This window comes from Stegostoma tigrinum, chromosome 27, assembly GCF_030684315.1.
Source record: "Stegostoma tigrinum isolate sSteTig4 chromosome 27, sSteTig4.hap1, whole genome shotgun sequence".
Taxonomy (NCBI): Eukaryota; Metazoa; Chordata; class Chondrichthyes; order Orectolobiformes; family Stegostomatidae; genus Stegostoma; species Stegostoma tigrinum.
Window position 1 is genome coordinate 39,788,800 of NC_081380.1, and position 27,826 is coordinate 39,816,625.

The window sequence follows — 27,826 nt, forward strand, 5'->3', positions numbered from 1 at the left end:
CCCCAAGATGACTTTCCATATTAAGCAGAGGTTCACCTGCACGTCTGCCAATGTGGTATACTGCATCCGCTGTACCCGTTGTGGCTTCCTCTACATTGGGGAAACCAAGCGGAGGCTTGGGGACCGCTTTGCAGAACACCTCTGCTCGGTTCGCAATAAACAACTGCACCTCCCAGTCGCAAACCATTTCCACTCCCCCTCCCATTCTTTAGATGACATGTCCATCATGGGCCTCCTGCAGTGCCACAATGATGCCACCCGAAGGTTGCAGGAACAGCAACTCATATTCCGCTTGGGAACCCTGCAGCCCAATGGTATCAATGTGGACTTCACCAGCTTCAAAATCTCCCCTTCCCCCACCGCACCCCAAAACCAGCCCAGTTCGTCCCCTCCCCCCACGACATCACACAACCAGCCCAGCTCATCCCCTCCCCCCCTGCATCCCAAAACTAGCCCAGCCTGTCTCTGCCTCCCTAACCTGTTCTTCCTCTCACCCATCCCTTCCTCCCACCTCAAGCCGCACCTCCATTTCCTACCTACTAACCTCATCTCCCCTCCTTGACCTGTCCGTCTTCCCTGGACTGACCTATCCCCTCCCTACCTCCCCACCTATACTCTCCTCTCCACCTATCTTCTTTTCTCTCCATCTTCGGTCCACCTCCCCCTCTCTCCCTATTTATTCCAGAACCCTCACCCCATCCCCCTCTCTGATGAAGGGTCTAGGCCCGAAACGTCAGCTTTTGTGCTCCTGAGACGCTGCTTGGCCTGCTGTGTTCATCCAGCTTCACACTTTATTATCTTGGATTCGCCAGCATCGGCAGTTCCCATTATCTCTCTCAATGGCATTAATGATGTGTGTGTGAGAAACATGGGAAAAACAATACATATTTAGGAGCAACAGGACACTGTGTGGAGCTAGATGAACACACCACGCCAAGCAGCATCTTAGGAACACAAAAGCTGATGCTTTGGGCCTAGACCCTTCGTCAGAAAAGGGGGATGGGGAGAGGGTTTTGAAATAAATTGGGAGAGTGGGGGAGGCGGTTCCAAGATGGGTAGAGGAGAAGATAGGTGGAGAGGAGACAGGCAATAGAGTTGCAGTGGGAGAGAGATCCCCTGAGGTTTGTCCGGAGGGAGGTGGGTAACTTCTTCAGGTTAGGCTTCGCAGTGAGGTTAAAATTGTGATCAGAGATAATGCGAATTGCAGATGCTGGAGAATCCGAGATAACAAAGTGTGGAGCTGGATGAACACAGCAGGCCAGAAAGCATCCAAGGAGCACAAAAGCTGACGTTTCATCCTCGATCCGCCACCCCCTCTCTCCCTATTTATTTCAGAACCCTCTCCCCATCCCCGTTTTCTGATGAAGGGTCTAGGCCCGAAATGTCAGCTTTTGTGCTCCTAAGATGCTGCTTGGCCAGCTGTGTTCACCCAGCTCCACACTTTGTTATCTAGGTCACTGGTGTGTGGGAGAGGGTAGAGGCTAAAAAAGTGCAAGCAAATTATTTGGAATCATTTGAGGAAACAAATATTAATGACAGATTGACTGTAAATTACCTGCCCAAGTGTTAACATGTAACTTTCTCCACCGAATGTAAATGAACAGAAAAGTTGCTTGGCAATACTGAGAGACAGTGATGGCAGCTGCAGAGCCCCTAGAAAACACCAAGTCATATGTTAAAGTTCAAATGACCTCTATGTCCTGCTCCCACCCCATCTTCCTGACCCTTCCCTTGTTTCTGTCTTTTTGATTTTGGTATCAGTAGGCCAGACCTATTTTCTCCTTCTCACACCTAATATTTACACCCACTTGACATCTCAATCTCTCCTTTACTGCCATTAGCAATCCTTCCGTCTTTTGCTCTGAGGAACTTCACCAACTCCTCCAATTACTCCTCCCCCAACCCGTCAACAGCATAAAAAAAAGTTTTCCAGCCCCTTACACACCAGAAGAAGAGAGAGATTAGACATTAGCACTGTTCCTCTTCACACAGAAGCTGGCAGACCTGCTAAGTTTCTCTGGCACTTTCTGCTTTTATTTCAGATGTCAAGCATCTGCAGTATTTTGCTTTGGTATAACTAGTTCCATGTCTGTTTGGATGAAATCTTCAAACAGCTTCCTCAATGTGGATCACGACTCCAAAACAGACACAAGTTCTATTTCTCCATGAAACACATGCACCTACTGGGAGTTCAGTGACAATGGCGCCAAGACTGTAGAAATCTCAAACACTCACCACCTCACCCCATCCCCAAACCGTCCTTCATACAAGCTGACAGAAATAAGCTGCATTGCAGAAAGATCACAAATCAGATGTCAATGTTTGTTACTTGGAATGAAATGAAAAATATTTGCTACTTACTGTACTCCCAGAGAAAATATATTCAGCAACAGATAATTTGTTATGGCATTGAGAACGGTGACTAATACACCAATGAAAACCTGTGGCAGAGTAATCCCCTAGATCAAGAGCATAACAAATTAGCATTATCAGGAGCTGAAGGATTCATTCAGAGCAGGTTACAGATGACTGACAAAATCAGCGACATCACTTTGAGGGAGAACATTCTTACGTAACAAGAGATTAACATTTGGAAAGCGCTGCCTGGTAGAGTGGTATGTACAGATTCGGTCGTGATCTTCAACAGAGTGCTGAATGGGTGCTTGAAAGAGATTAGTAACTGCAGGGATATCTGGAAAGAGAAGTGAATTACTCTTTCAAAGAGCAACGAAAGACTCCATGTGCCAAATGGATCAAGCTATTCTAGGCTTCTTTGGTTCTAACAAGGGAAACAACAGCTCTTTAAGATACAAATGAGATGAAGGAAGTGTTCTGTGTTTATGGAAATGGAAAGTTGGGTGAGTCAGTTTCTAGAGCAGCTCAATCTAACAAATTTACACCAGTGTGAGGGAGCCTTTGGTCCAGCACAGCTCCAGTTTGGTTTCTTAATACGGTATTCATGTCATCATGCAGTTAGTAGGAAGTTAAATTTCCAATTAATCAAGTCCAACTTTTGACTTGATTTATTGTTGTCAACATGCAACTAAGTACAATGAAAAGTTTTGTTTTTCATGCGGTACAGACAGACCATAAAATACAAGGACAAATAGATCATAGGACATTTAGACAGAGAGAGGCACACAAGGTCATAGCTGCCAAGGAGATGCGGAAATGCAAGATCAACATGAGTTACGAGATTAGAGAGCTCCATTCAGCAGTCTAATAACTGTGGGGAAAAAGCTGCTTTAGAACCTGTTGGCATGCGTGTAGTATGATTGTGATGCCCAAAATTATTTACCAAGAAAGAAATCTTCTAAATGATGTTAATGATTGCATTGAGTCTGTCTGCATACAAATTTCAACATGTCTGTACCCTTAGAGGTACTACATATTCAATGAGCTTCAGGATTCTCCAAATTGCATGCGGCAATCAAACAACTAATCCCTTCTTTGGGGACATTAGTTGACGGTTAAGTATGGACCGAGGCCCCAGGCAATCTCTTGCTTTTTCCTGTGAATAGCCTATGAGATCCTTTACAGTAATCTGATCTGGGAGATGATCCCAAGAGATGACTTCATAAAAACATAACAAATAGAAGCAGGAATAAATCATTCAGCCTCTCAAGTCAATGCCACCAATAAATAGATCTGCCTCAAGCCTCAACTCCTCTTCACGTCAGCTCCCATGGCCCTCAAATCCGCGATATTTCAAAAGTCTATCCAGCTCCTCTATAAATGCTTCTAGTGATCTAGCCAGACATTACTACTCTCTAGGAGAAGAAATTCCTTCACCTCAGTTTTAAATGAGTGTCCCCTTATTTTGCACCTCTGTTTCCATGTTTGAGAGTCCCCAATTGATGGAAACATCTTTGTAATTTCTATTCTATCAATCCCTTCAGCATACTGTAAGATTCAATAAGATTACCCCTGATTCTTCTAAACGTTAATGAATAAAGGCTTAGATAACAAAGTGTGGAGCTGGATGAACACAGCAGGCCAAGCAGCATCTTAGGAGCACAAAAGCTGACGTTTCAGGCCTAGACCCTTCATCAGAAAAAGCATCCTAAGATGCTGCTTCGCCTGCTGTGTTCATCCAACTCCACACTTTGTTATCTCGGATTCTCCAGCATCTGCAGTTCACATTATCTCTGAATAAAGTCTTAGCCTGTTTAAGTCACTCTTTATAAGTAAACCTAGGAATCAGCCTAATGAATCTCTTTTAAACTGCTTCCAATGCCAATATATACTTTTCTAAACACAGGGGCCAAAACAGTTCTCTGGGTACAGCCTCACCAACATTCTGTACAATTGTCCATTTTTAAATTCAAATTTTCCATTTTTAAACCAAGCCTCTCACAATAAAAATCAAAATTCTATTTGCCTTCTTAATTAACTTGCTGCACCTGCAGGTCAACATTTTGTGTTTTGTGCACAAGAACAGGGAGATCCCTTTGTACTGCACTTTGTTGGAGTCTCCTCATTTTAAATGTTAACTTGCCTTTTGATTCTTGATCTCACATTTTTCTGCATTAAATATTATATCCCAATTATTTTGCCTACTTCATCAACCTATCTATATCCCCTTACAGATTCCGCTTACCTTTATCACATGTCCTCCCAAATGTTATTCTGTAACATTAAACCCTGCCTCCTCTAAGTCATTAATATAGACACTAAAACCTTAAGCCCTAGGGCCGACCCTTGTGGCATTCCACTGGTTACATCTTTCCAACCTAAAAAAAACCCTTTAATGCCGACTCACTGTCTCCTATGAGTTAGCCAACCCTCAATCTCCAATAATGTGAGCTCCTATCTTGTGCAATAAACTTTTATGTGGCACCTCATCAAGCGCATTTTGTAAATCCAAATATGTCACACCTACCAGCTCCCCCTTATCAAATCTAGTTGCTATATCGCCAAAGACCTCAAACAAATTTGCTTTTCACACAACCTTGTTAATTCACTTCGACTGTTAAGATTCTGTAAAAGCCCTGCTATTTCTTCCTTGGTAATAGAATCTAGCATTTTCCTGATGACAGATGTTAGGCTAATTGGCCTATGGTTTCCTGCTTTCTTTCTCCCTCCTTTCTTGAATGGGACATCATGTTAGAACATAAGAACCAGGAGTGAGCCATTTGGCCTCTTGAGCCCACTTTGCCATTCAATAAGATCGTGGCTGATTTTTCTTATGGCCTCAGGTCCACTTAACCACACTCTCACCATAAATAAGAACATAAAATGTCAGCAGGTTTTCTAATCTGCTTGAACCCTCATAGAATCCTGAGAGTCCTGAAACATTTTGACCAATGCCTCTACTATGTCCGCTGCCACTTCCTTTAAAACCCTCGGATACAGGCCATCGGCTTCTGGTGTCTCGTCTGCCTTCAGTCACCAAGTCAAATTCAACAGAAGAAAGCTTCGAAATCTATGGAGAGATGATGGCGATGGTACCGGACTTATTGGATCGACCATGCTAAAGGAGAGGGAGTTTCGGAATTTTGGCTAAGCAATGCTGAAGGGACAGTGATATATCTCTATGTCAGGATAGTGTGAAGCTTGGTGGGGAACTTGTAGTGGGTGGTGTTAGAACCGAGGTGCTCTTGTCATAGATCATAGAATGCCCACATTGTGGAAGCAGTTCATTCGGCCCATCAAGTTTACACTGATCCTTTGAAGGGCATCCCACCCAGACCCACACCCCCTACCCTAAAACCCTGAATTTCCCATGGCTAATCCTAGACACTCCCAGGTAATTTAGCATGGCCAGTCCACCTAAGCTGCACATCTTTGGACTGTGGGAGGAAACCAGAGCACACGGAAGAAACCCACAGGGAGAATACGCAAACTGCACACAGACAGTTGCTCAAGGGACGAATTGAACCCTGGTCCCAAGTGTTGTGAGGCTGCAGTGCTAACCACTGAGCCACTGTGCCCACCCCAGAGGTCCTTCTAGATGGTAATGGTTGTGAGCTTGGGAAGTGCTGTGGAAGAAGCTTCAGTGAATTCCTGTAATTCGTCATGTGGCTGGTACACACTGCTGTTACTGAGCATCAGTGGGGGAGGGAGTGGATGCTTGTGGATGCGGTGCCAGTCAAGCGGCTGCTTTGTCCTGGATGGTGTCGAGCTTCTTGAGTGTTATTGAGGCTGCACCCATCCAGGCAAGTGGGGAGTATTCCATCACACTCCTGACTTGTGCCTTGTAGATGGTGGACAGGGCTTTGCGAATCAGGAAGTGAGTTACTTGATGGGGGATTCCTAGTCTCCGACCTGCTCTTGTAGCCGCAGTTTTTATATGGCTAGTCCTTATGGTAGGCCAAGGATATTGATAATGAGGGATTCAATAATGATGATACCATTGAATGATGAGAGGCAAAGGTTAGATTCTCTTTTGATAGAAATACCTGTCACTTTTGAGCCAAGCTGGTAAGTTTGTTTGCCGATGTTTTGTCACCATGCTCAGTAACACCGTTAGTGCACCTCCGCTGAAGTGTCGGTGTTCTGTCCCGCTTGCTATTAATGTGTCTCGGTTTGCTGGGGTGGGTGGCATCACTTCCAGATTTGTTTCTTAGTAGTTGGTATATGGGGTCCAGCTCTGCATGTTAGTTAATGGATTTGCAGTTTGAGTGCCAGGCCTCCAGAAATTCTTGAGCGTGTCTTTAGTTGTCTTGTCCTAAGATGGCTACATTGTCCCAGTTGAGGAAGAATACCTATACAGCATCTTTAGAAACAATGGTTACCCAAAAATTGTAGTCTGCAATACCTACATAACGGACCACAACGGGAAGACACAACAAGCCCAGAGACATTAGTCAACCTGCCATACATTAAGGACATATCTGAAATGACCACCAGATTACTCCTCCCCCCTAGGAATCATGGTAGCCCACAAACCAACAGCTACACTATGACAGCTACTGATGAGAATAAAGCATCCGACAACCACAACTAACAGAACCAATGTTATTCACAAGATACTATGCAAAGACAGCCAAAAACATAAGGCAAAGTGGAAGGAATTTGACCATCAGGATTCATGAACACCAACTAGCTACCAAGAGACATGACCAACTATCACTCATTTTAATACACATGGACAAAGAAGGACACCAATTCAACTGGGACGATGTAGCCATCCTAGGACGAGCCAAGCAAAGACAACTATGAGAATTCCTGACGGCCTGGCACTCAAACCAGAACTCCATTAGAGTTCATACAGAACTGGACCCCACATACCAACCACTAAGAAACAAATCCAGAAGTGATGCCACCCACCCCAGCAAACCCAATCACATAAATAGCAAACAGGACAGAACACTGACGCTTCACCAGAGGCACATTGATTATGTTACCTACTGCGGTGATGAATCATTTATGAACAAACTTAGCAGCTCGTCGAGCAAGCCAATAATTACATTAACAAACCAAGTTGCAAATCTTCTCAAAAACCTTGGATGGCCATGAACATTGCATGCCAATTGTCAGTGTAAGCCTGGATATTATCCAGATCTTGTTGTATTTGAACATGGGCTGCTTGAGTATCTGAGGAATCACAAATGGTGCTGAACATTGTACAATCATCAGCGAACATCCCCACTTCTGACCTTACAATGGAGGGAATGTCATGGGTGAAGCAACTGCCGATTGGGCCTGGGACACTACCCTGAGGAACTCCTGCAGAGATGTCCTGGAGCTGAGATGATTGACCTCCAACAACCATAACTGTCTTCCTATGTTCCAGGAATGACTCCAATCTTCAGAGAGTTTGTCCCCTGATTTCCATTGACTTCAATTTTGCTAGAGCTCCTTGATGCCACACTCAGTCAAATGCAGCTGAAATGTCAAGGGCTGTCACTCTTACCTCATCTCTGGAATTTGGCTCTTTTGACCATGTTTGAATGAAGGCTGTAATGAGGTTAATGGCTGTGCGGCCCTGGTGGAACCCAAACTGAGTGTCACTGAGGGGGTTATTGATTAGCAGATCAATGACACCTTCCATCACTGGACTGATGACTGAGGGTATACTGATGGGGCTGTAATTGGCTGGGTTAGATTTATCCTGCTTTTAATGCACAGAACATATGTGGGATGTCTTCCACATTGTCTGTTTGATGTTGGTGTTTTAACTATACTGTAACAGCTTGGCTAGGGGAATGGTAAGTTCTGGAGCACAAGTCTTCAGTATTATTGACAGAATGTTGTCAAGGCCTGTAGCTTTTGCAGTATCTAGTACTGATTGCAATTTCTTGATTTCACATAGAGTGAATTAAATTAGCTCAAGACTGGGTCTTGTACTGCTAGGTACCACTGCAGAAGCTGAGTTGGGCCATCTACTCAGCATTTCTGTCTGAAGATTCAGCGTAAGCTTCAGCCTTATCTTTTGAACTGATGTGGTGGGCTCTTCCATCATTGATAATGGGGATATTTGTGAAACCTCAAGTTCCACAAGTGAGCTGTTTCAGTGTCCATCACCATTCACGACTGGATGTGGTAGGACAACAGCACTTAGATCTGAAGAATGGTCACTGGGCCTAAAACATTAACACTGCTTTTTCTTTACAGATGCTGCCAGACCTGCCGAGATTGTCCCTCAATTTCTGTTTTGGTTTTCAGATTTCTAGCATTTCCACTTCAGTGTTTTGTTTTGCTTAGATCTGATCAGAAGGTTGTGGCGTTACTTAGCTCTGTCTATCACTTTCTGCTTATATGCTGCTTAATACATAAGTGAATAGTAGCTTCACCAGGTTGACACCTCATTTTTAGGTATGCCTAGTGCTGCTTCAGGCATGCCCTCCTGCATTCTCCATTGAACCAGGGTCGATCCCCTGGCTTGATGGTAATTCTAGAGTGGGGGATATTCCAAGCTATGCACTTGCAGATTGTGTTTGAGGTCATCTCTGATGTTGCTGATGACCCAGAGCGCCTCACGGATGCCCAGTCTTGAGTTGGTAGGCCTGTACAAAATTTATTCCATTTACAATGTTTGTAGCATCAAATAACTCACTGAAGGGTATTCTAAATGTGAAAATGGGACTGTGTGGTGGTTGCCCATGGACAGATGCATCTGTGGAAGGCAGATGGATGAGGGTAATGTCAATGATGGTTTTCCTTCTTGTGAAACCCCCACTACCTGCCCAGACCCAGTCTAGTAGCTATGCCGTTAAAAATCTCGCATGCATGTAAACATTTATCTAAAATATAAAATGTAGTACTCAACGTCTACCTGATTTTGAAGGTATCTGATCTCTAAATGATAAAGGAACACTGCCTGAGTGAAAGAAAAGGAAAAATCAATGAGGAAACCATGGACTTACATTCACATAGAGCCTGTCACAATTTCAGAATGTCTCAAAGCATTTCACACGGAATTAAGAAATTTGGAATTGCACTCACTCTTGTATAGGAAAAGCTGTGTGCAAATTGATTGCAGTAAGATCCCACAAACATTAGAGCAATGACCGTGAGAGAATTCGTTATAGTCGACTAAAATTGGCTGAGGAAAGGTTGTTGGCCCAAAACATTTTGGTCCAGCTTTTCACTCTTCAGATTGGTGGCTTGAATCGGGAATTTCCTCAGCTCAGTGCACCTCATTCAGGATTTTCACCCGTTGTTTGGGATGAACGTGTGGGGAAATTAGAAGTTCAGTTTGGTTTAGGGCCCATGTACTCTAGATTCATTCTGGAGGCCATAGGTGCTGTTCAGTGCCAGGCTAATCTGCTCAAAAGGCCCACTCCAGTTTTTTTTCTCTGAGTGTTAAGCCATATAGCCCTATCTCCAATTTCCCCTCAACATTCCCGCATGCATACATTCCAACTCGTGGCATCACCCGCCCCTATTCAATATTTACAATTATCCACAATCAAACAAAATATAGGTCTCGACCCAAAAAGCCAGCCTTCCTGTTCCTCTGATGCTGCTTGGCCTGCTGTGTTCATCCAGCTCTACACCTTGTTATCTGAGATTCTCCATCATCTGCAGCTTTTACTATCTCTATAACTTAATTCCTCATTTGTTAATCAAGTCAAGATTATGAAGCGTCGAAAAATAACCTATGCCCAAGCTGCATGAAGGCTCTTGCTCCAGTGAGAATGGTGTTTGTTTGAACTCAGCACTGAGTTTGGGTTGCTGCATGTTGGAGTCACATTCTACATATTTTCCTCTCTACCTCCTGGGGCAAAAAATATGATTGATCAGAAATGGGGTTCGGTATTCCAATCTGAGTAAATGTTTTAAGGCAAATCTGTGGAATTCTGGTCCATTAATTCTGTTCCAGAAAACAGCGTTCTACATTGTGGATTGTCAGCAACTATGAGAGGTTGTGTGATAATACTTTACTCACAGGGAGGGCAGGAATGAATATCAGCACATACAAATTTGTTAACCTGTTGGAAAAATGGGAAAGGTTGTTAAAAGCAGGAAAACGATTCAAGACAAGAATAAATGAACAAATACAAACTCGAAAATGGTCATGCAATAAGTTGAAGCAACAATGAATGGTGATCTGGGAGGGGAGGGTTGCAGGTCAGTCTGACTTCAGTATTTGGTTATAATTGTGCTCAGTGAGACTTGTCAGTTCAAAGCCATGAGAAAAGGAAAAGTAAATTGGAGAAAAAGGAGCTCTTATGGCATAGGGATATTGTGAACCAGAGGTGTAGCACAACATCACTGAACAGGATGATGGGAAAATATCATAAATCAGAGAAAGGCTCATCCCAGGGCTGAGTGAAACATACCTCTGGCTAACTATTGTGCTTCTCTTGCAATAAAGGATAACATTCTATTAGCCTTTCCATTAACTTGCTGTACCTGCACACTAACCATTTTGTGAATCATGCAGTGAAACACCCAGATCCTTCTGCATTCGGAATTCTGCAATCATTCTCAATTTAAGTTCAAATTGATGAACTTTACAGTTATCATGCATTGTGTTCCTGACCCATCTGGTCTGCTACTGTCCTTTGGGGAAGGAAACTGCCATCCTTACCTGGTGAGGCCTACATTTGACTCCAGACCCATAGCAATGTGGTTGACTCTTAACTGCCCTCTAGGTAATCAGGGATTGGTAATAAATTCTGACCTAACCAGTGATTTCCTTGTTCTGCAACAGAATAAAACTTACCATCTGCCCAGTTGCTGACTCAACCTGTGTACATTGGTCTGCGATCTATTTATCCCTCTTTAAAACATGCTTTCCTATTTTTCTTTATGCCATCTGCAAATGTGTCTGACACACCTTCATTGCCCTTGTCTTTGAAAATTAACATTTATTGTGAAAAGCCGAGGTCTCATAATATATCTGTGCGGGACTCTGTCTGTTATATGCTGCCAATCAGATAAAGAACATTTTAAAAATGAGGAAAGGCGGTGAGGATGCAGCCAGCTCAGGTTCTGACTCAGTCAAGTGTCAAATGCATTGATGTACCAATCATGCCATTGTCTTTTAGAAATCACTTCAGAAGCAAAAATTAGAATGGGGGCTTAGGGGAAGGGCCTTGTTTATGACTTCAGTATATGACAAATGTGTGATATTAGGCCTTAAGGCCAACTCTTCCACGTGCACCAACATACTCTGCAGTTGTGCAGCTCCATCGGGAGGGTACATCATTTCAAAATATTCAGTGCTAAACACCCACTTATTTTACAACAAAGTATAAGGAGTCTTACTTGACCACCTCAGGAGGCTGCTTGAAGGCCAACAGGATATTTTCTGTGTTAACAAAGAGAGCCCAGCAGGGAAAGCAGACGATCAGGAGAATGAGGATCCCTCGTTGGAGAATCACTCCGATTCGCTTCAGGTTCTTACTGCCGTACGTCTGAAAAAAGGAGGAGAATTTAATGTTTTCTATACATGCCTGTTGATGAGTTGCATGGCAAATATAAACCTTTCCAGAGAATTCCTACAGTGTGGAAGCAGAACATTGGGCCATTGAGTCCACACCAGCCATCTGAAGAGCATCCCATCCAGACCCACCCTCCCCCCAACCCCCACCCCCCAACTTTATCCCTGGAACCCTGCATTCCCCATGACTAAACCACACCCCAGCCTGCACATTATGGGCAATTTAGCATGGCCAATCCACCTCACCTGCACATCTTTGGACTGTGGGAGGAAACCGGAGCACCCAGAGGAAATCCACGCAGACACGGGGAGAATGTGCAAACTCCACACAGACAGTCTCCCGAGGGTGGAATTGAACCTGGGTCCCTGGTGCTGTGAGGCAGCTGTGCGAGCCACTGAGCCTCTGTACATAAATTCAAAATGATCATGTAAAGAATGAACAGAGAGTGACTTTATCCAAATCTGTTACATCAAAATAAACTTGTCTGTTAGTTAAGGGAAGTCTTCATCGCATATCATACCGGTGCGATGTATTTGCACTTACCTGGGATATGAATGTGTCACAAGCTAATGACAAACCAACACCTACAGAGACACCCGATATATTGACCACCTGTTTTAAGGTAAAGAAGAAAGTAGGAAGTTGAGTAAGATGGGAGAAGATGCCCCCAAAAAAGCAAAGTACCATTATGATCAATGTTCCCTCTAGGCTGTGCAGCTGTGCACACAAGAGACCGGTCTGATGTCCAATGCATTGAGGTGCCAATCATGCCATTGTGATTTTAGAAATCACTTCCATGCTTAGACCTCAGAGGCAAAAAATAGAGACAATGATAATTATGATATTTTTTTCTTTCTGATCTAGCCCCAAATCTGCCCATGTTTCTTCCTTTCTTTTTTGTAGATACTAAACTCTATGAAGGTACAATTCACATGGGACTCAGCAGTTCTCCAGGACCCCTGTGACTTTAAGATGTTCTTGTATCCTTTTCTTTTAAAAGGGAGGCTGTAAGGCAGAGGTGTCAAGCTGTGCACTTGCAAAGCCAGTAAAGTAAACAGCCTGTGGGCCTTGTTTTTGTGTTAAAATTTGGAACACTAGCCTTGTTGGAATGGTCCGCTCTCAGAACAGGGGCTATTAGTTTTTCTTTGGCTTTAAGTCTCAGCAGAAGCTGGGAGTTTTTCTCTCTGCTGTTGGGTTACCTGTGAGACAAATCTATTTTCTGAATTTGTCTCTTTGGCAAGGGCTGTGATTATGGGATGTCACTATATTGGAACAGTTACTTAATTGTAGTTACTGTATCTATTATTCTAGTAAGTTTTCCAATAGAGTTGTTACTCTAAGTTCTTCTGTCTTTTGTCATATTTTAACTGTAATGTTTGAATAAATTGTGTTTTGTTTTACTTTGAGTAGTTTGACCAATTGAATTGTATCTGGAATGCAGCACTTTATATTTGACTTTAAAATAAGAAAAAGTTACCATTTAGGCTACCTTTTTAAACTATTTTGAGGTGGTCTGGTCTGGTCCATAGAACCCTCTGTAAATGACCAACCTTCGTTCGCGCTTCCAGATAATGCTAAACAAGAACAAAATGTTGCATTTATGTAGCAACTTCCACGTAGAAAAAAAAAGGGCTTCACACAAGTGGAGGTAAAATGAAGAGTGAGCCAAAGGAGGAATTATGCCGATAGGATAACTTGACCTTTGTTCAAAGAGATGCATTTTAGGGAGGACTTTAAAGAGGAAGAAAGTGGCGAGGTATAATGGAAAGTTCAAAAGGTGAAATTGGGATTACATATGTTGGATGACCATTTGACAATTAAGAAGGAGGCAATGGCCTAGTGGTATTATCGCTAGACTGTCAATCCAGTGACCCAGATCATATCCCGGGGACTCCGGTTTGAATCCTGACATGGCAGATAATGGAATTTTAATTCAATAGGGGGGAAAAAAAAAGGAAATCTAGAATTCAGAGTCTAATGATGACCATGAATCTATTGTCAAGGAAAAACCCATCTGGTTCAGAAATACCCTTTAGGAAAAGAAACTACAATCCTTACCCTGTCTGGCCTACATGTGACTCTAAACCCTTAACTCTTATTTGCAATTAGGGACCGGGAGTAAGCACTGCTAGGTCAGCGATGCCCTCATCCCGGGAAAAAATAAAAAAAAACAAATCAATCTTTGCCCCATCATCATCCACATTATAAACAGATTACAGGTCAGGATGACTGATCATTTTGTCCCTACAAAAGGGTAACTCATCCGTTTGAATTGCAGTAATTCATCAACTTGTGGTGAAATAACACAGTGATGTCATTTAAGATGAATTCATGCAGTCATCAAATATGAATTAACTAAAAAAAACCAGTTCACTTTATGAATAAACTTACTGCTGTAGCAAGTGAAAATGCATCCAGTTCTATTCTTCCCAAGTGCCCGCAGAATATGGCGCTGACAATACTTGTGAGAAAGTTCATCAGCTGACTCAAAAACTGTTAACAAAGGAAATTTGAGTTAAACCAAGGAATACCTTCGCTGAAGACAATCATTGTCATGGTGAAGCTAATTAGGTGTGTTACCTCACCTAAGGTTAATAGAACACTTAAACCTTGTTCATTCAAAAGTGAGAAAGCTTTTAACAAAATAATTAATCGTAATAAATAGTCTCTGTGGCCCTGAAAAAGATAGTTTTACAAATGTGGAACCTCATTCATTTGAAAGAAAGCTGTGATTCTAGATCCATCAAAGATAAATATTTAAATAGCTTTCTGTACTTGTTAACGTATTTCTCTGAATCCCATGTGAATAAACCAACCTTTATTTTACTCCTGTGAAATGATTTTATTTCCCGTTTGCTTCAATGTGCTATTCTGTCTGTAAGGATTCTTCCCTCTGATTGGTTGAATAGTTTTCCTGCTCCTTATCCTGCTTCAGATCCTTCAAAGAGAGAGCTGAATTTAAGATGGCATAGGAAGATGAAAAAACTGCACTGATAGACCAAGTAATTGCCTTGGGAACTGACACATAGGACGATATGCCACCTAGGTAAAATCTATTCCTCCACTACTCACGTCAAATGTTAAACCAAACAAACTACTTGTGAATGACATTAGAACATATTGGTAAAACGTGTTGTGTTAAATCAATAATAGTATTTGAGAGAAACCCATAGGCATTTAGATCACAGAATGGGGAGGCCATTTTGTCCACTGTATACATGTTAATTAACAATAAACTGACTGCACAAATCCAGTTTTCTAGCTCAGGGCTACTTCAACACAAGTGAACATCCAAATACTGCTTAAATTTCAGGATCAAATACCATTTGGGGCAGTGAATTCCAGACACCCATCATCTTCTGAGTGAAAGAAAATCTCCTCAAACTCCTCTTAGCCGTCTACCTCTCACCTAAAATCTATGCTCCTCGGTTATTGACACCGCTACTAAGGGAAAAAAGTACCTGCCTGTCCACCTTATCCATGCCCCTCACAATCTTACACACCTCTATCAGGTTCCCTCTAAGTCTTGCTGCTTCAAAGAAACAACCACAGCCCTTTTAATCTTGCCTCATAGTTCAGCCCTTCCAGCCTAGACAGCATCCTATAAAATGTTGTCGGCACTCTCTCTAATGCAATCACATCCTTCCAGCAATATGGCAACTAGAACTGCACATTTTAGCCCAGTTGTGACCCATTTTACACAGTTCTAGCGTAATCTCCTTGCTGTTGTATTTATGCCTTGGCTAACACAAACAAGTATTCCATTCGCTTTCTTGGCTACCTTATCTACCTGCCCTGCTACCTCCAGGGATCTGTGGATTACGTATGCCAAGGTCCCTTTGATCTTCAGTACTTTCCAGGGTCATACCATTCATTGTGAAATCCCTCACCTTGTTAGCTCTCCTCAAGTGCACGACCTCAAACTTTTTTGGATCAAATTCCATTTTCTGTTGGCCTGCACAGCTGACTACTACATTGATACGCTCCAGCAGTTTATTGCTATCCTCCACACTCTTTACTACTGTATCAGTTTTCATGCCATCCTCAAACTTCTAAATCATGTTTCTTACATTTAAGTTCAACCATAAACTGCAAGTGTTCCAGTCTTGAAACTTGTGAAATCCCTTTGGAAACAAACTTCCAAACATGGTAAGATCCCTCTAACATCATCCTCTACTCTCTGCCTCTTAGTCGATTTTGGATCCAATGTGTCATTTTGTCTAGGGTCCCATTGGCTTTTACTTTCTTGACCAGTTGACCATGAGGAGCCTTATCAAACGTTTTAGTAGAGTAAATGTAGACCACATCCTCATCAATACTTAGGTCACCTCCTCAAACCAGGAATGTTGATGATGGAAATGCATTTGATAACCCTTTGGAAACATGATCACATTACCTGACTTTGTCTATAGGTTAAACACATTTTCCCAGATGGTTAGTGTTCTCAAACAACTTAGCTCTTATATACTGAGCTTCAACGAATCGCAGAGTTTTGTTAAATTTCTTAATATTTGGCATGCTAATGAGAATTTCACGTTGTTTGAGTCTCACACCTGCTAAAACAATCAACATTTGAACACATTACTAGAAAGAAATTCCCACTTACCCGCTTAAATCAATCAATTACTTGGTTACAATAGAAAACTTTACTCTAAGGCTGAATATCTTCAGGAATCAGCTAAATGCCGTTTATGGTGAATTTCATGGATGATTTCTTTTCACAAGCCCAAGTGCGTTTTCCTCATGGTGTCTTCCTAAACTTATCTCATTACTTATTAACTACACCCCAATAGAATCCCTACAGTGTGGAAACATTCGGCCCAACAAGTCTACACTACCCGTCTGAACAGCATCCCTCCCTGACACATTTCCCTACACCTGCATTTCCCCATGTCTAACCCACCTAACCTACACATCCCTGGACACATGGGTAATTTAGCATAGCTGATCCACCTACCCTGCAATCTTTGCACTGTGGGAAGAGCCCAGAGCAAACCCTCACTATCCAATACTTGTTTGGAAAATAGGACAATTTGTTCTCGATGTCAGGGATCCCTTTATTGGCAAACGTTGTGATTCTTTCAACTTTTACACTATTGCCCAGGGTGATCAATGGCTGGGAAAATGCCGCGCAATGCTTTATTCTTAAGCGTAAGAAAGATGGTTTTCACTACTACAACTCTTATTATTGATAATATACACTGATCCTTAAAAAAATCCAAAAAATGAGACACTGTTAATTTTGCACAAGATGATGTTTGCTGTCTATGTATATGTTGCCCGTGAAGACACAAGAGTTTCTAAACTGAAATTGACACACAGAGCATGCAAAATAGAAGAAACTATTCAAAATGTCATTGTCATCTTTAAACAAGGAAAATGAGTTGAATACAGAAAAGTTGTATCAGGTTTGGATCACAATTTGAAGTTACCTCATTGATGAAGTCTTGCTTTATTTCAGTTTGCAGAGTTTCTTAAATATTATTTTAAAATTTAACACCAGTGAAGAACAGTCTTGTTTGATCATGTTACAAAACATTACTAGAATCTGGATGCCGGTGCATACATTTTGTGTGTATCTCCCTGACCAGGGATCAATGCAAGGATAAGCAAAAAAAAGCAAAGAACTGCAGATGCTGGAGATCTGAAACAAAAGCAAAAATTGCTGGAGAAACTCAGCAGATCTGGCAGCATCTGTGGAGAAAACTTTTGGGTCCAGTGACCCTTCTTCAGAACTGTTTTTTGTTTCACAGATACTGTCAGACCTATTGAGTTTCTCCAGTAATTTCTGTTTATTGGATCAATGCAAGTGTGCCAGTATAACCCAGCAAAATCCCTAGTGGGAGGCAATAGTTTAGTGGTATTATCATTGGACTGTTAATCCAGAGACCCAGATAATATTCTGGGGACCTGGGTTCGAATCCTGCCATGACAGATCGTGGAATTTGAGTTCAACAAAATATCTGGAATTAACAGTCTAATGGTGACTGTGAATCCATTATCGAATGTTGGAAAAACCCATCTGGTTCACTAATGTCCTTTAGGGAAGGGAACTGCCATCCTTACCTGCTCTGACCTACACATGACTCCAAACCCACAGTAATGTGGTAGACTCTGAACTGCCCTCTGGGCAATTAGGGAATGGGCAATGACTGCTGCCTGGCCAGTGATACCCTCATCCCCGAATGAATAAAGGAAAAATAATGGAGTACAAGGCACACAGATGTGGAGCTATCTAATTGAAAGAAAATGCAGCTATTTAGAGACTTTCATAGAAAGTGGACTGCCCTCTCCTGGATTCAAATGAAGGGACGGATTGAGTGAGATTGAAAGTGAGAGGCAAGGCTATTAGCGCTGGCGCAGGTGGTTGCGAAATGCTGAGGTGTTTTGACAGAGTGAGTTGGCAGCACAGATGGCATGTAGCATTTGTGGTGTGGGAGATTGTGGGGGAAATAAGAGTGAGTGAAAGAAGATGTAACAGGCAGTAGGGAGGGTGGCAATGCACGAGCCTTGGTGACAGAGTGAGGGCAAGTCAGCAGAGAGAAGAGTGTGACACTGAAGCTGGTGGAACAGGAGAAGCCATTAACCTCCTTGCTGCACTGCAGGCTGATTTTTCCCGATGGCACAGGTCCAGGTGGCAACCAGGCTGGTGGGATCTGCTGTTGTGGCCTGTTCTGCCAGTCCTCTGGGAAGAGGATTTGTCTCTTCAGCCCTACTCTCTCCACCTGGACCTCCAGTTTCCTGATGGAGAATTATGGCGCTACCCTCCATTACTCCAACATCATCAGTATCTGTCTGTGACTGGGCAGCTTCAGAATGCCAGTCCTTGCCCAGTGATGGGCCTAGAGTTGGACATGCAGATTTCCGGATGTGGGGTAGGTACTTAGTGATGCATGTTTGGCAAGGTCCAGTGAGAAATTTCATTGAGCCTTGCCATGCCAAACCCTCCAAAAAGCAAGGCACATTTTGCATTTAGCTAAGGAAATGTAAGCCTTAACCTATAGTTATTATTTAAGATCCTTTACTACTATATTCAGGATATACAAATAAACCCATCACAATCATCAGATAGCCATTAATTAATGTCAATCATTAGCATTCTAACTTTTCTTGGTACAAGAATATTGTACTAAACAAAAGCAAACAAAGTCAAATTATTCAAAAGCAAGAGACCATAATACATAAGAGTAGGAGTAGGTCATTCTGCCCAGTGAGTTTGCTCTGTCATTCAATGAAATCATGGCTGACTTGACAATCTTCAACTCCACATTCCTGCCTTTCTGCAATAACCTTTGATTCCCATACTGATTTAAAAAAATGTCTGTCTCAGCCTTGAAATTACATAATGAATCATGCTACTTGGCCTGCTGTGTTCATCCAGCTCTACACCTTGTTATCTCGAGATCAACAGCCCACTGTGGTAAAGAGTTCAAATAGTAATCAGCTACAATTGACGTGAAGAAAAACCCTGCCAATAACTTGGAAGTAGGGTCTTCAGCTATTCTTGGAAATTAGGAAGGTTACTCTTTAATCTAAAGATTTTCAAGTCAGTGACCTGAAGTGGACATGTACCTTAAGAACATTAGGTTAATCATCGACTGTAGAACTGAAGCCATTGCCAACAAATGTATCGGCATTTTGAGTTATAAATGTCCATATACTCGTTCATAATGTCATATTTAATGCTTGGAGTGAACTCATTCTTGTTAGATGTTTGCATATCTGACTCAGTGCATTATGCCTTTCTGTGGAGTAAGAAATCAGCAAAATTTTAATTTTAAGAACTGGCTCTTCCACTGAAGAGATCATTGGAAACACCTATGTTCCAAGTTTTAACCCACACACCAACGGGTGAAGGAAAATACATACAAATTGGCTTGTCAAAACAATGATATTTACAATACTGCAGTTGTTTAGAAAACAGAAAATTAATTCTTAATTTATTTTGTTCACTGTATAGTAAGCATATGACATCCAGAAGACATCCTTTTCTGCATTTGAATTTCATTACCATGTAATCACAACATGAGTAACATCAACAACTATTAAACCTTTCTAACATTGACATGATTCATTAGGAAGATCCTAGTTATTTACATCCACTCCAATGCTTCAGAGGTTTTAATTTATAGCCAGATACTTGTTTCAGGATAACACGATACATGGTATTTGATTCTTTCTACTCTGCTATGCCAGGATAATAATTTCCACTACATTGCAATTGAGGTCAATGTTTAGTGTTATAACCTTTAGACAGAAAGAGTTCTTTTACGTAAAAGCATGGTTACTTTCATAATTGCTATAAATTTGAAGAGAAAACAAGATTTAAATGAAAGCAGAATGTACACACTGACAGTCAGTGAGTTAACCAGTAATGTATGATACATGTTCTGGCAAATTAGCTGCACTGTCAAGTTTGTGATCATTATGAAATCCTAATTTCCCTGAAAAGTTGGTGACAGTTTAATAGAAATTGCTGTTGACCTTGTGTTGATTGTACTAAATGGAGAGTTAGGTGGGGAATTTCAGAATATTGATCTTATGAATGCAGCGAGGTTTTAAGGAGCCCAAACTGTGTCAGAGAGAACACTGCTGCTGCACTGCATTTATGAGCATAATGTTCCTAATGTTATTGCAGTTAAAAAAAAAACTGGCCATTGGAAACTTTACATGCTGATGCCAGAAGATTTTAAAATGTGCTGTTCAAACACATCAACAGATAGTTGAATTTCCTGAAACTTGATTTGAAGTTTTAGTTAGTTGTGGCCAATAAAACAGATGGAAAACAATGCTAGAAAACTTCTTTATAAACTTCATTCATGGGATGTGCGCACTGCTGGCAAAGCATTTGTTGCCAATCCTCAACTTCGCACAAGAATTTGTGGCAAGCTGCCTTCTTGAACCACTGCAGTCCATGAGGCATAGGTAGACCCACTGTGCGTTCAGGAAGGGACTTCCAGAATTTTGACACAGTAATAATGAGTGAACGGTGACATGGTTTGAAGTCAGGGTGTGGTTTAGAGTTGAACTCACAACTGGTGGGTATGGGGTCATGGCAGGAGAGATTAAAACATGGAGAGGCAACACTGAACTCAAACTGGTTTCTTCTGGGAAACATGCGCGTGCGTGCACACACGCACAGACACACAGACACACACAGACACACACAGACAAACACAGACACACACACACACACACACACACACACAGACAGACAGACAGACACACACACACACACACACACACACACACACACACACACACACACACACACGTACAATTACATTCCTGACTGCTTAACCAATATGTTACATGATGTTCAAAATTCCAGATAACTTATTGACATCTTCTGTTTTCTATTTATTTACAAACCTAACTACAACTCTGGTCTTCCATTTCTAAGCAGATCCATCCTTTCTTGACTCAAACTTGACTCAATCTGGGCAAGTATTTCATCACATTCCTGACTTGTGTTCTGTCGATGGTGGATATAGGCTTTGCCAAGTTAAGAGATGAATTGCTCACTGAAGAATTCCCAGACCCATGCTTACACTCTATCAATGGTTCCATCCACTTCCTAACTTCCCTGAAGTGAGTAGCCCTCATGCAATAGTATGGACGTCCTCAAGTTACAAAATAATTATTGCATCTTACTGAGTGATGGTGCAACATTAAAATTACAGCAGCTTGTGATCCCTCATTCAGAAGTTTCACAACCATTCTAACTTTCAGAGAGGATGGGAACTGCAGATGCTGGAGAATCCGAGCTGGATGAACACAGCAGGTCAAGCAGCATCTTAGGAGCACAAAAGCTGACGTTTCAGGACTAGACCCTTCATCAGAAAAGGGGGATGGGGAGAGGGTTCTGAAATAAATAGGGAGAGAGGGGACAGCGGATCAAAGCTGGATAGAGGAGAAGATAGGTGGAGAGGAGATGAAGAAGGAACACAGCAGGCCAAGCAACATCGGTGCTCAGAAGTGGCTTTGCCCTGATCAATACTTGACCATTATATATCATCAATGTTGCCTGCCACTTGCTGTGCAAATTTCAATTATGTGAATATTTGTTGAGTCAACACAATTCTGGAGAGCTGTAAAAATGCCGGTCATGTACTGATTCTGAGGTTAAAGCAGCTATTCCCAGCATTTCTGGTTTTCAATGAAACATTTTAAGTGCGTGAGCTGGTTTCTGGTTTACAACCTGGCTGGTGCCATTGCAGGGTAAACATATACTGATCCTCTACTGTTTTCATGGAGTCTAGCGGGTTTGCAAAGAGATGTGGTGCTACACACCTGAGAGGTGTCATTAATCACAATCTGCATGAGGGAATGTTTTGAAAGCTAAGTTCCAAAAGTTGTCCCCCATGCCAACCTATGGCACTACAATGCCCATTCATTTACTATACACTGGAATGGACACAATAGAATCATGTCTCTCATTTGTTCATGACTTTCTACTTTCTTGAAAATGGCTATTCCCTTTGAGCCAATGAAAGTGCCAATCAGCTGGATGCTTTTGGATGGGGAGGCAATCACCTAGTGGCATTATTGCTGGACTATTAATCCAGAGACTCAGATAAAGTTCTGGGGACCTGGGTTCAAATCCTGCCACGGCAGGTGGTGGAATTTGAATTCAATAAATATCTGGAACTAAGATCTAATGATGACTGTGAATCCATTGTCAATCATTTGAAAAACCCATCTGATTCACTAACGCCCTTTAGGGAAGGAAACTGCCATCCTTAACTCGTCAGGCCTACATGTGACTCCAGGCCCACAGCAATGTGGTTGACTCTGAACTGCCTTCTGGACAATTAGGGATGGTCAATAAATGCTGCCTAGCCAGTGACACCCTCATCCCATGGATGAATAAAGAATAAAGCACTCGTAATAGAAACTGCTAGCACTTGAAGCATCTAAATATTGCATAAATAATATTGTATAATTGGCAGCATAGACTGGCGAATCAGAACTGTTAATCAAGCAAAGTCTCCCTAGAGCTTAGGCATTCTAACACACTATCAGATTTCTGGGGTCTCAGAAAAGCCTCAATCATTATTCTTGGCTGGGAGCCCAGACATAGCATGACATGGGATATTAAGGAGTGTAAGAGATGCATTGAGAGAGTGTGTGGAGGGACTCTAGTTAGTTTATTACCTTATTTTATTGCTCCTCATTGAAGAGAGATTTAGAATTGTTATTGTTCAGAAGGAGGCCATTGAGCCTGAAGTGTCTGTGCCTGCCATTAGAGTGAGCAATTCACCTGTCCAATTCTCCTGCCAGTTCCCTGTAACCCTGTACATTGTTTCTGTTATCATTTTATGCCCTCTTGTTTACCTCAATTGACCCTGCCTCAACCACACGTCCATGCCATATATTCCATTTTTTTCATTAACAACAATAGAAAATGTCAGAATACTCAAAAGGTCAAGCAGCAAACGCGGAGAGAGGAACAGAGTTAGCATTTCAAGTCTGATGGATCTTCTTCAGAACTGTTCATTCACTCTGGACTTGAAATGTTAACTCTGTTTGTCTCTTCACAAATGTTGCCAGACCTGCTGAGTTCTCCAGTATTCTCTGTGTTTCTTTCAGATTACCAGCATTTGCAGTGTTTTGGTTTTATTAAAAGTGTTAGGGAGACCAATTTATAGTCGGTTCTGCTAGAACATGTATTCCAACAACGCAAATTGGTTATAATGTGACTGATGAAGACTGTTTCTAAAATGTGAACTTGTGTTAGCGATAACACGATTCCATTGGTGCACAGAGGAGTATATATCAACATCATACGATCGTTTCACTGGCTTTGCCCTGAGTGTGTGCGCTATTTTAGTGCCGAAAGTCTCCGCACCGGTATCACACGATCATTTCGAGGGCTTTAAGGTGTCAAAGGATCAAAGGACTGTGCTGCTGGGTGTCAATGCCAATGGAGACTTAAAGTTTAAGCCTATGGTGAAGTACCACTCTGCCACCCCACGGGTCTTGAAAGGTCACCTTAAGCCTACTTTAGGTGCCTACTTTAGGTCGAGCAAAAGAGGTCGGATGATGAGGCAATTTTTTTCTGACCTTATTGTTGATGTTTTGGAAGATGTTTTTGGAAAGTATTTCTGGAAAAAAGAAAATTGGATTTCAAGATTCTCCTCATCCTGAGTAATTCACTAAGCCATCCTCCCCACCATTGGTGAGTGTTCTGAAAACATGACAGTACTATTTCTACACCAAAACACAACCTCACTCCTTCAACCCATGGACCAGGGTGTAATAGCAGCTTTTAAAGCTTATTATTTAAGGTGCACATTTAAGAGGCTGATTGCAGCCACTGAGGGAGATAAGGACAGTGTTCAATTCTGGAAGATCTTTAACATCAAGAATGCAATTGACATTATTGTGGAGGCGTGGGCTGATGTCAGTCAGGCCTGCTGGTGTGCAGTTTGGCAGAAGCTTCTCCCAGATTATTTTCAAGATTTTAAAGCCTTTCATCTGTCATAGGAGCTCCCAAGAATCAACGAACATTGCGTTGATCTTGCAACGTAAGTTGGATTTGAAGGAAGTGGAGAGTGAGGATGTTGAAGAGCTGCTTGAGACACGCTGTGAAGATGTCTCTGTAGCTGATCTACAACAACTTGTCGCTGAGGGGTAAGGAAAGCTGGAGATGAAGAAGATGAAGTCCAGGATACAGCATCACAAGAGCTTTCCACTTCTGTTTTGTCTTCTCTCCTGAAGGAAATTGAGAAGCAGTTGCAGCTCTTAGAGGACAATGTTTACAATGCAGAATGCAGAGGGTAGCAGTTCATGAAATAAGATTTTGTTTGACATCCAATGAACAGCTTCTTTATGAAAGAAGAAAAATGGCAAAGCAGCAAAATCTGGATGTCCTTTTAAAGCCAACTCCCCAAGGAACAGTCAGAAAACAATGACCCACAGCCATCCCCTTGTGGATTAACTATTTTTTGTCTGAACCCTGCAACTAAAACAGCACCTGAAGGAGATGATGACCCTCAGCACCTGCATTAACAACAGAGCAACCTCCAAAACTCCTGCCGTCAAGTCATCTTGACATTTTCTCAAGATAAATTGTTGAATTTACTTTTATTCCGTTATCAGACATGAATTAAACATTTATTCAAACTGTGCTATCCTTGGTGTTAGGCTTCTGAGTGCTTTTTGAGTGATTTTTATAGGCATTTTTGGTGATCTGCCACAAACCTGCTTTTCCCATAGACCCCGTTGTTTCTAAGGTGCGATTTTCTATAACACCATGTTGCACAGGAACACAACTATCACATTATAGCAGAACTGACTCGTAACAGAAAAAGTGTAAGAGAAACATTTCAAACAGATTTTAAACCAAGGACAGAGGCTGGGAAAGGGGATAAGTACTGTTTATCTGGATTTAGTGGAGGATTGAACAAAATAAGAATTGTAAGAGAGCGGAAGTTGCATGTCAAAGGGAGAATGAGGTATAGTAGGAGGTCATGAGATAAATTTAGAGATACAACATGGGTCCACAGGGCTGCAAATGACAATGCCACAATAATCACCGACTTTCGTTGTCTATAAAAATAGGAGCAATAATTACGGTAGGTGAACTCAACATTAAACCTAAAAGTTTGAAAAAGATGTAACTAACGGTAATTTATACATTTGCAAGTCATTCAATAATGCACCTTATCTCCCAATCCCAATTTAGCCAAAATCATTAACACACTTTATCATGAAAGTGCACAGAGAGGAGATTGTGTTCAACATGATTTTATTACATGTAGCAAAAACGTGTTCATAATTACAGTGAAAATATTTTTATGCAGTTTTTATTCAAGATGCAAACTTATAATTAAGTATGAAAAACTCACGAACAAAAACAGAAGATGCTGGAAAAGCTCAGTAGGTCTGGCAGCATCTGTGAAGAAAAATCAGAGTTAACGTTTCACGTCCAGTGACCCTTTCTCAGAACAAAAATGGACCCAAAATATTTTTTTTTCCTGAGGAAGGGTCCCGACCCGAAACGTCAAGCTTTCCTGCTCCTCTGATGCTGCTTGGCCTGCTGCGTTCATCCAGCTTCACACTGTGTTATCCCAAAATATTAACTCTGATTTTTCTTTACAGATGCTGCCAGACCTGCTGAGCTTTACCAGCCACTGCTTTTATTGCTTCTGATTTACAGAATCTGTAGTCGTTTTATTTTTTTTTGCGTAAGAAAAACTTACCACTGGCACAGCCACAAGTGTAAGACGTTTTGTCTCCTGCCAGAAGTTGATTGGTATAATTCTCTTCATCTTCCTGAGGAATAAATTCCCACAGATTCCAAATGATTGGCGAGTAGTGTTTGAGGTAGCTGGCATCAAATCTGTCATTTTCTCCTGTTTCTCATGAACTTTAGAGAACTATTGCCCAGCTGTGTCACCTTTCTCCCTCAGATCTTTGTGCCAGTTTAATATAAAGTTTCAATTTTAAATCAGTTACCACTGCTGGACTTTGCACAGGGCCATAATTCTTCACAAACTGAACATTTTCTTATTAGTTCTTTATTTGCAATTTGTGGGCAGTAGGATGTTAATTTTAAACTGGTGATTTCTTAGCGAAGGCAATATTTTGTTATCTAACAAGTAAAGGATGTTTCATGCTCTAGTCAGTGTGAGCTGTGAGCCAGCTGTGTATCGTAGAATTCCCAGTGTGTGGAAACAGATCATTCAGCCTAAACCAACACTCAGAAGACCATCTCACCCAAACTGATCACACTTCCCTATCTCTGCATTTCCTGTGGGTAATGCACCTAACCCTACACTATGGGCAATTTAGCATGGCCAATCCACCTAAATTACACATCCTTGGACTGTGGGAGGAAACTGGAGCACCCAGCAGAAACCCTTGCAGATACAGGGAATACTGTGCAAATTCCACATAGACTGTTGCCCAAGGGCTGGATTTGAACCCTGGTCCTTGGTGCAGTGAGGTAGCAGTGCTGACCGCTGAGACACCATGCCATGCCAACAAAGAGTCCCTCAACCATGGTGATTTTGGTCTTCATAAAGATTGGGATTGTCGGATTAGCAGAGGAAATGATGAGTAAGAATTCATAAAGCGTATTTTGAAATGGTTTCCTTTTACAATACATTGCAGATCCAATCATTGATCAGGCTAATTTGGATCTTGTGCTGTGTAGTGAGGTAGTTTTAATAAATGAAGTCAGAGTGAAACTTCCCCTCAGAAACAGAGATTATATCATGGTAGAATTAAGTATTCAGCTTTACAGGGAGGAATCTGGTTCTTTCACAGGGATCATATCGTGGTAGAATTAAGTATTCAGCTTTACAGGGAGGAACTTGGTTCATAAAAAACAATGTTCAGCTTATATAAGGGTAATTACAAAGGAATGAAGGCAGAGCTGACTGGAGTGGGCTGGGTAAAGGGTTTAGCAGCAAAGATAGTTCTTTTTAAGAAAATAGGCAGTAAGGTGGAGCTGAGGATTATCAAATCAGCCCTGATGTCATTGAATGATGGAATAGATTCAATGTGCTCAATGGTTACTTTAGTTCCCACATCTTATGCTATAGCATACACATTGTTCGGGGGTTCATTCTGATTCTTCACAGCCAGGAAGCAGTTAGGCAGTGGGACCAGGCTAGCAGGAGACTTTTGTCTTCTAGAGTTTAGACTAAGGTCTATTTCCTCACAAGTTTCTATGAATGCGTAATGATTCACAGAATCATAGAATACCTACAGTGTGGAAGCAGACCATTCAGCCCATCAAATCCACACCAGCCTCCCTAAAAGCATCCTACCCAAACCAGACCCCTAGCCTATCCCTGCATTCCCCCTGGCTAATCCACCTAGGCTGCACATCCCTCAACACTACGGGAGATTTGCCTCGGTCAATCCACCTAAAACTGTAAATCTTTGGACTGTGGGAGGAAGCGAGAGCACCCGGACGAAACCCATGCAGGCACTAAACTCCACGCAGTGAATCGCCCAAGGCTGGAATCAAACCG

General features: G+C 41.9%; 1 protein-coding gene across 4 annotated transcripts in view; it reads right to left on the reverse strand.

The window, feature by feature from the left end:
• LOC125464611 (multidrug and toxin extrusion protein 1-like) overlaps positions 1–26,255 on the reverse strand; it is a 56,921-nt gene extending 30,666 nt beyond the window's left edge. For 2 of the 4 annotated variants that reach the window (XM_048557214.2, XM_048557213.2), the window contains exons 1-8: positions 26,045–26,255; positions 14,229–14,330; positions 12,381–12,449; positions 11,662–11,810; positions 10,337–10,379; positions 9,221–9,265; positions 2,362–2,459; positions 1,556–1,653 (exon numbers count right to left, since the gene is read on the reverse strand). In XM_048557214.2, the coding sequence (XP_048413171.1) occupies positions 1,556–1,653; positions 2,362–2,459; positions 9,221–9,265; positions 10,337–10,379; positions 11,662–11,810; positions 12,381–12,449; positions 14,229–14,330; positions 26,045–26,191 (751 nt within the window). In that variant the 5' untranslated portion in view covers positions 26,192–26,255. Of the gene's footprint in view, positions 1–1,555; positions 1,654–2,361; positions 2,460–9,220; positions 9,266–10,336; positions 10,380–11,661; positions 11,811–12,380; positions 12,450–14,228; positions 14,331–14,653; positions 14,776–26,044 lie in introns of all 4 variants that reach the window. The other 2 variants (XM_048557216.2, XM_048557215.2) reach the window with 2 other exon arrangements.
• Between the last annotated feature and the right edge of the window lie 1,571 nt (positions 26,256–27,826).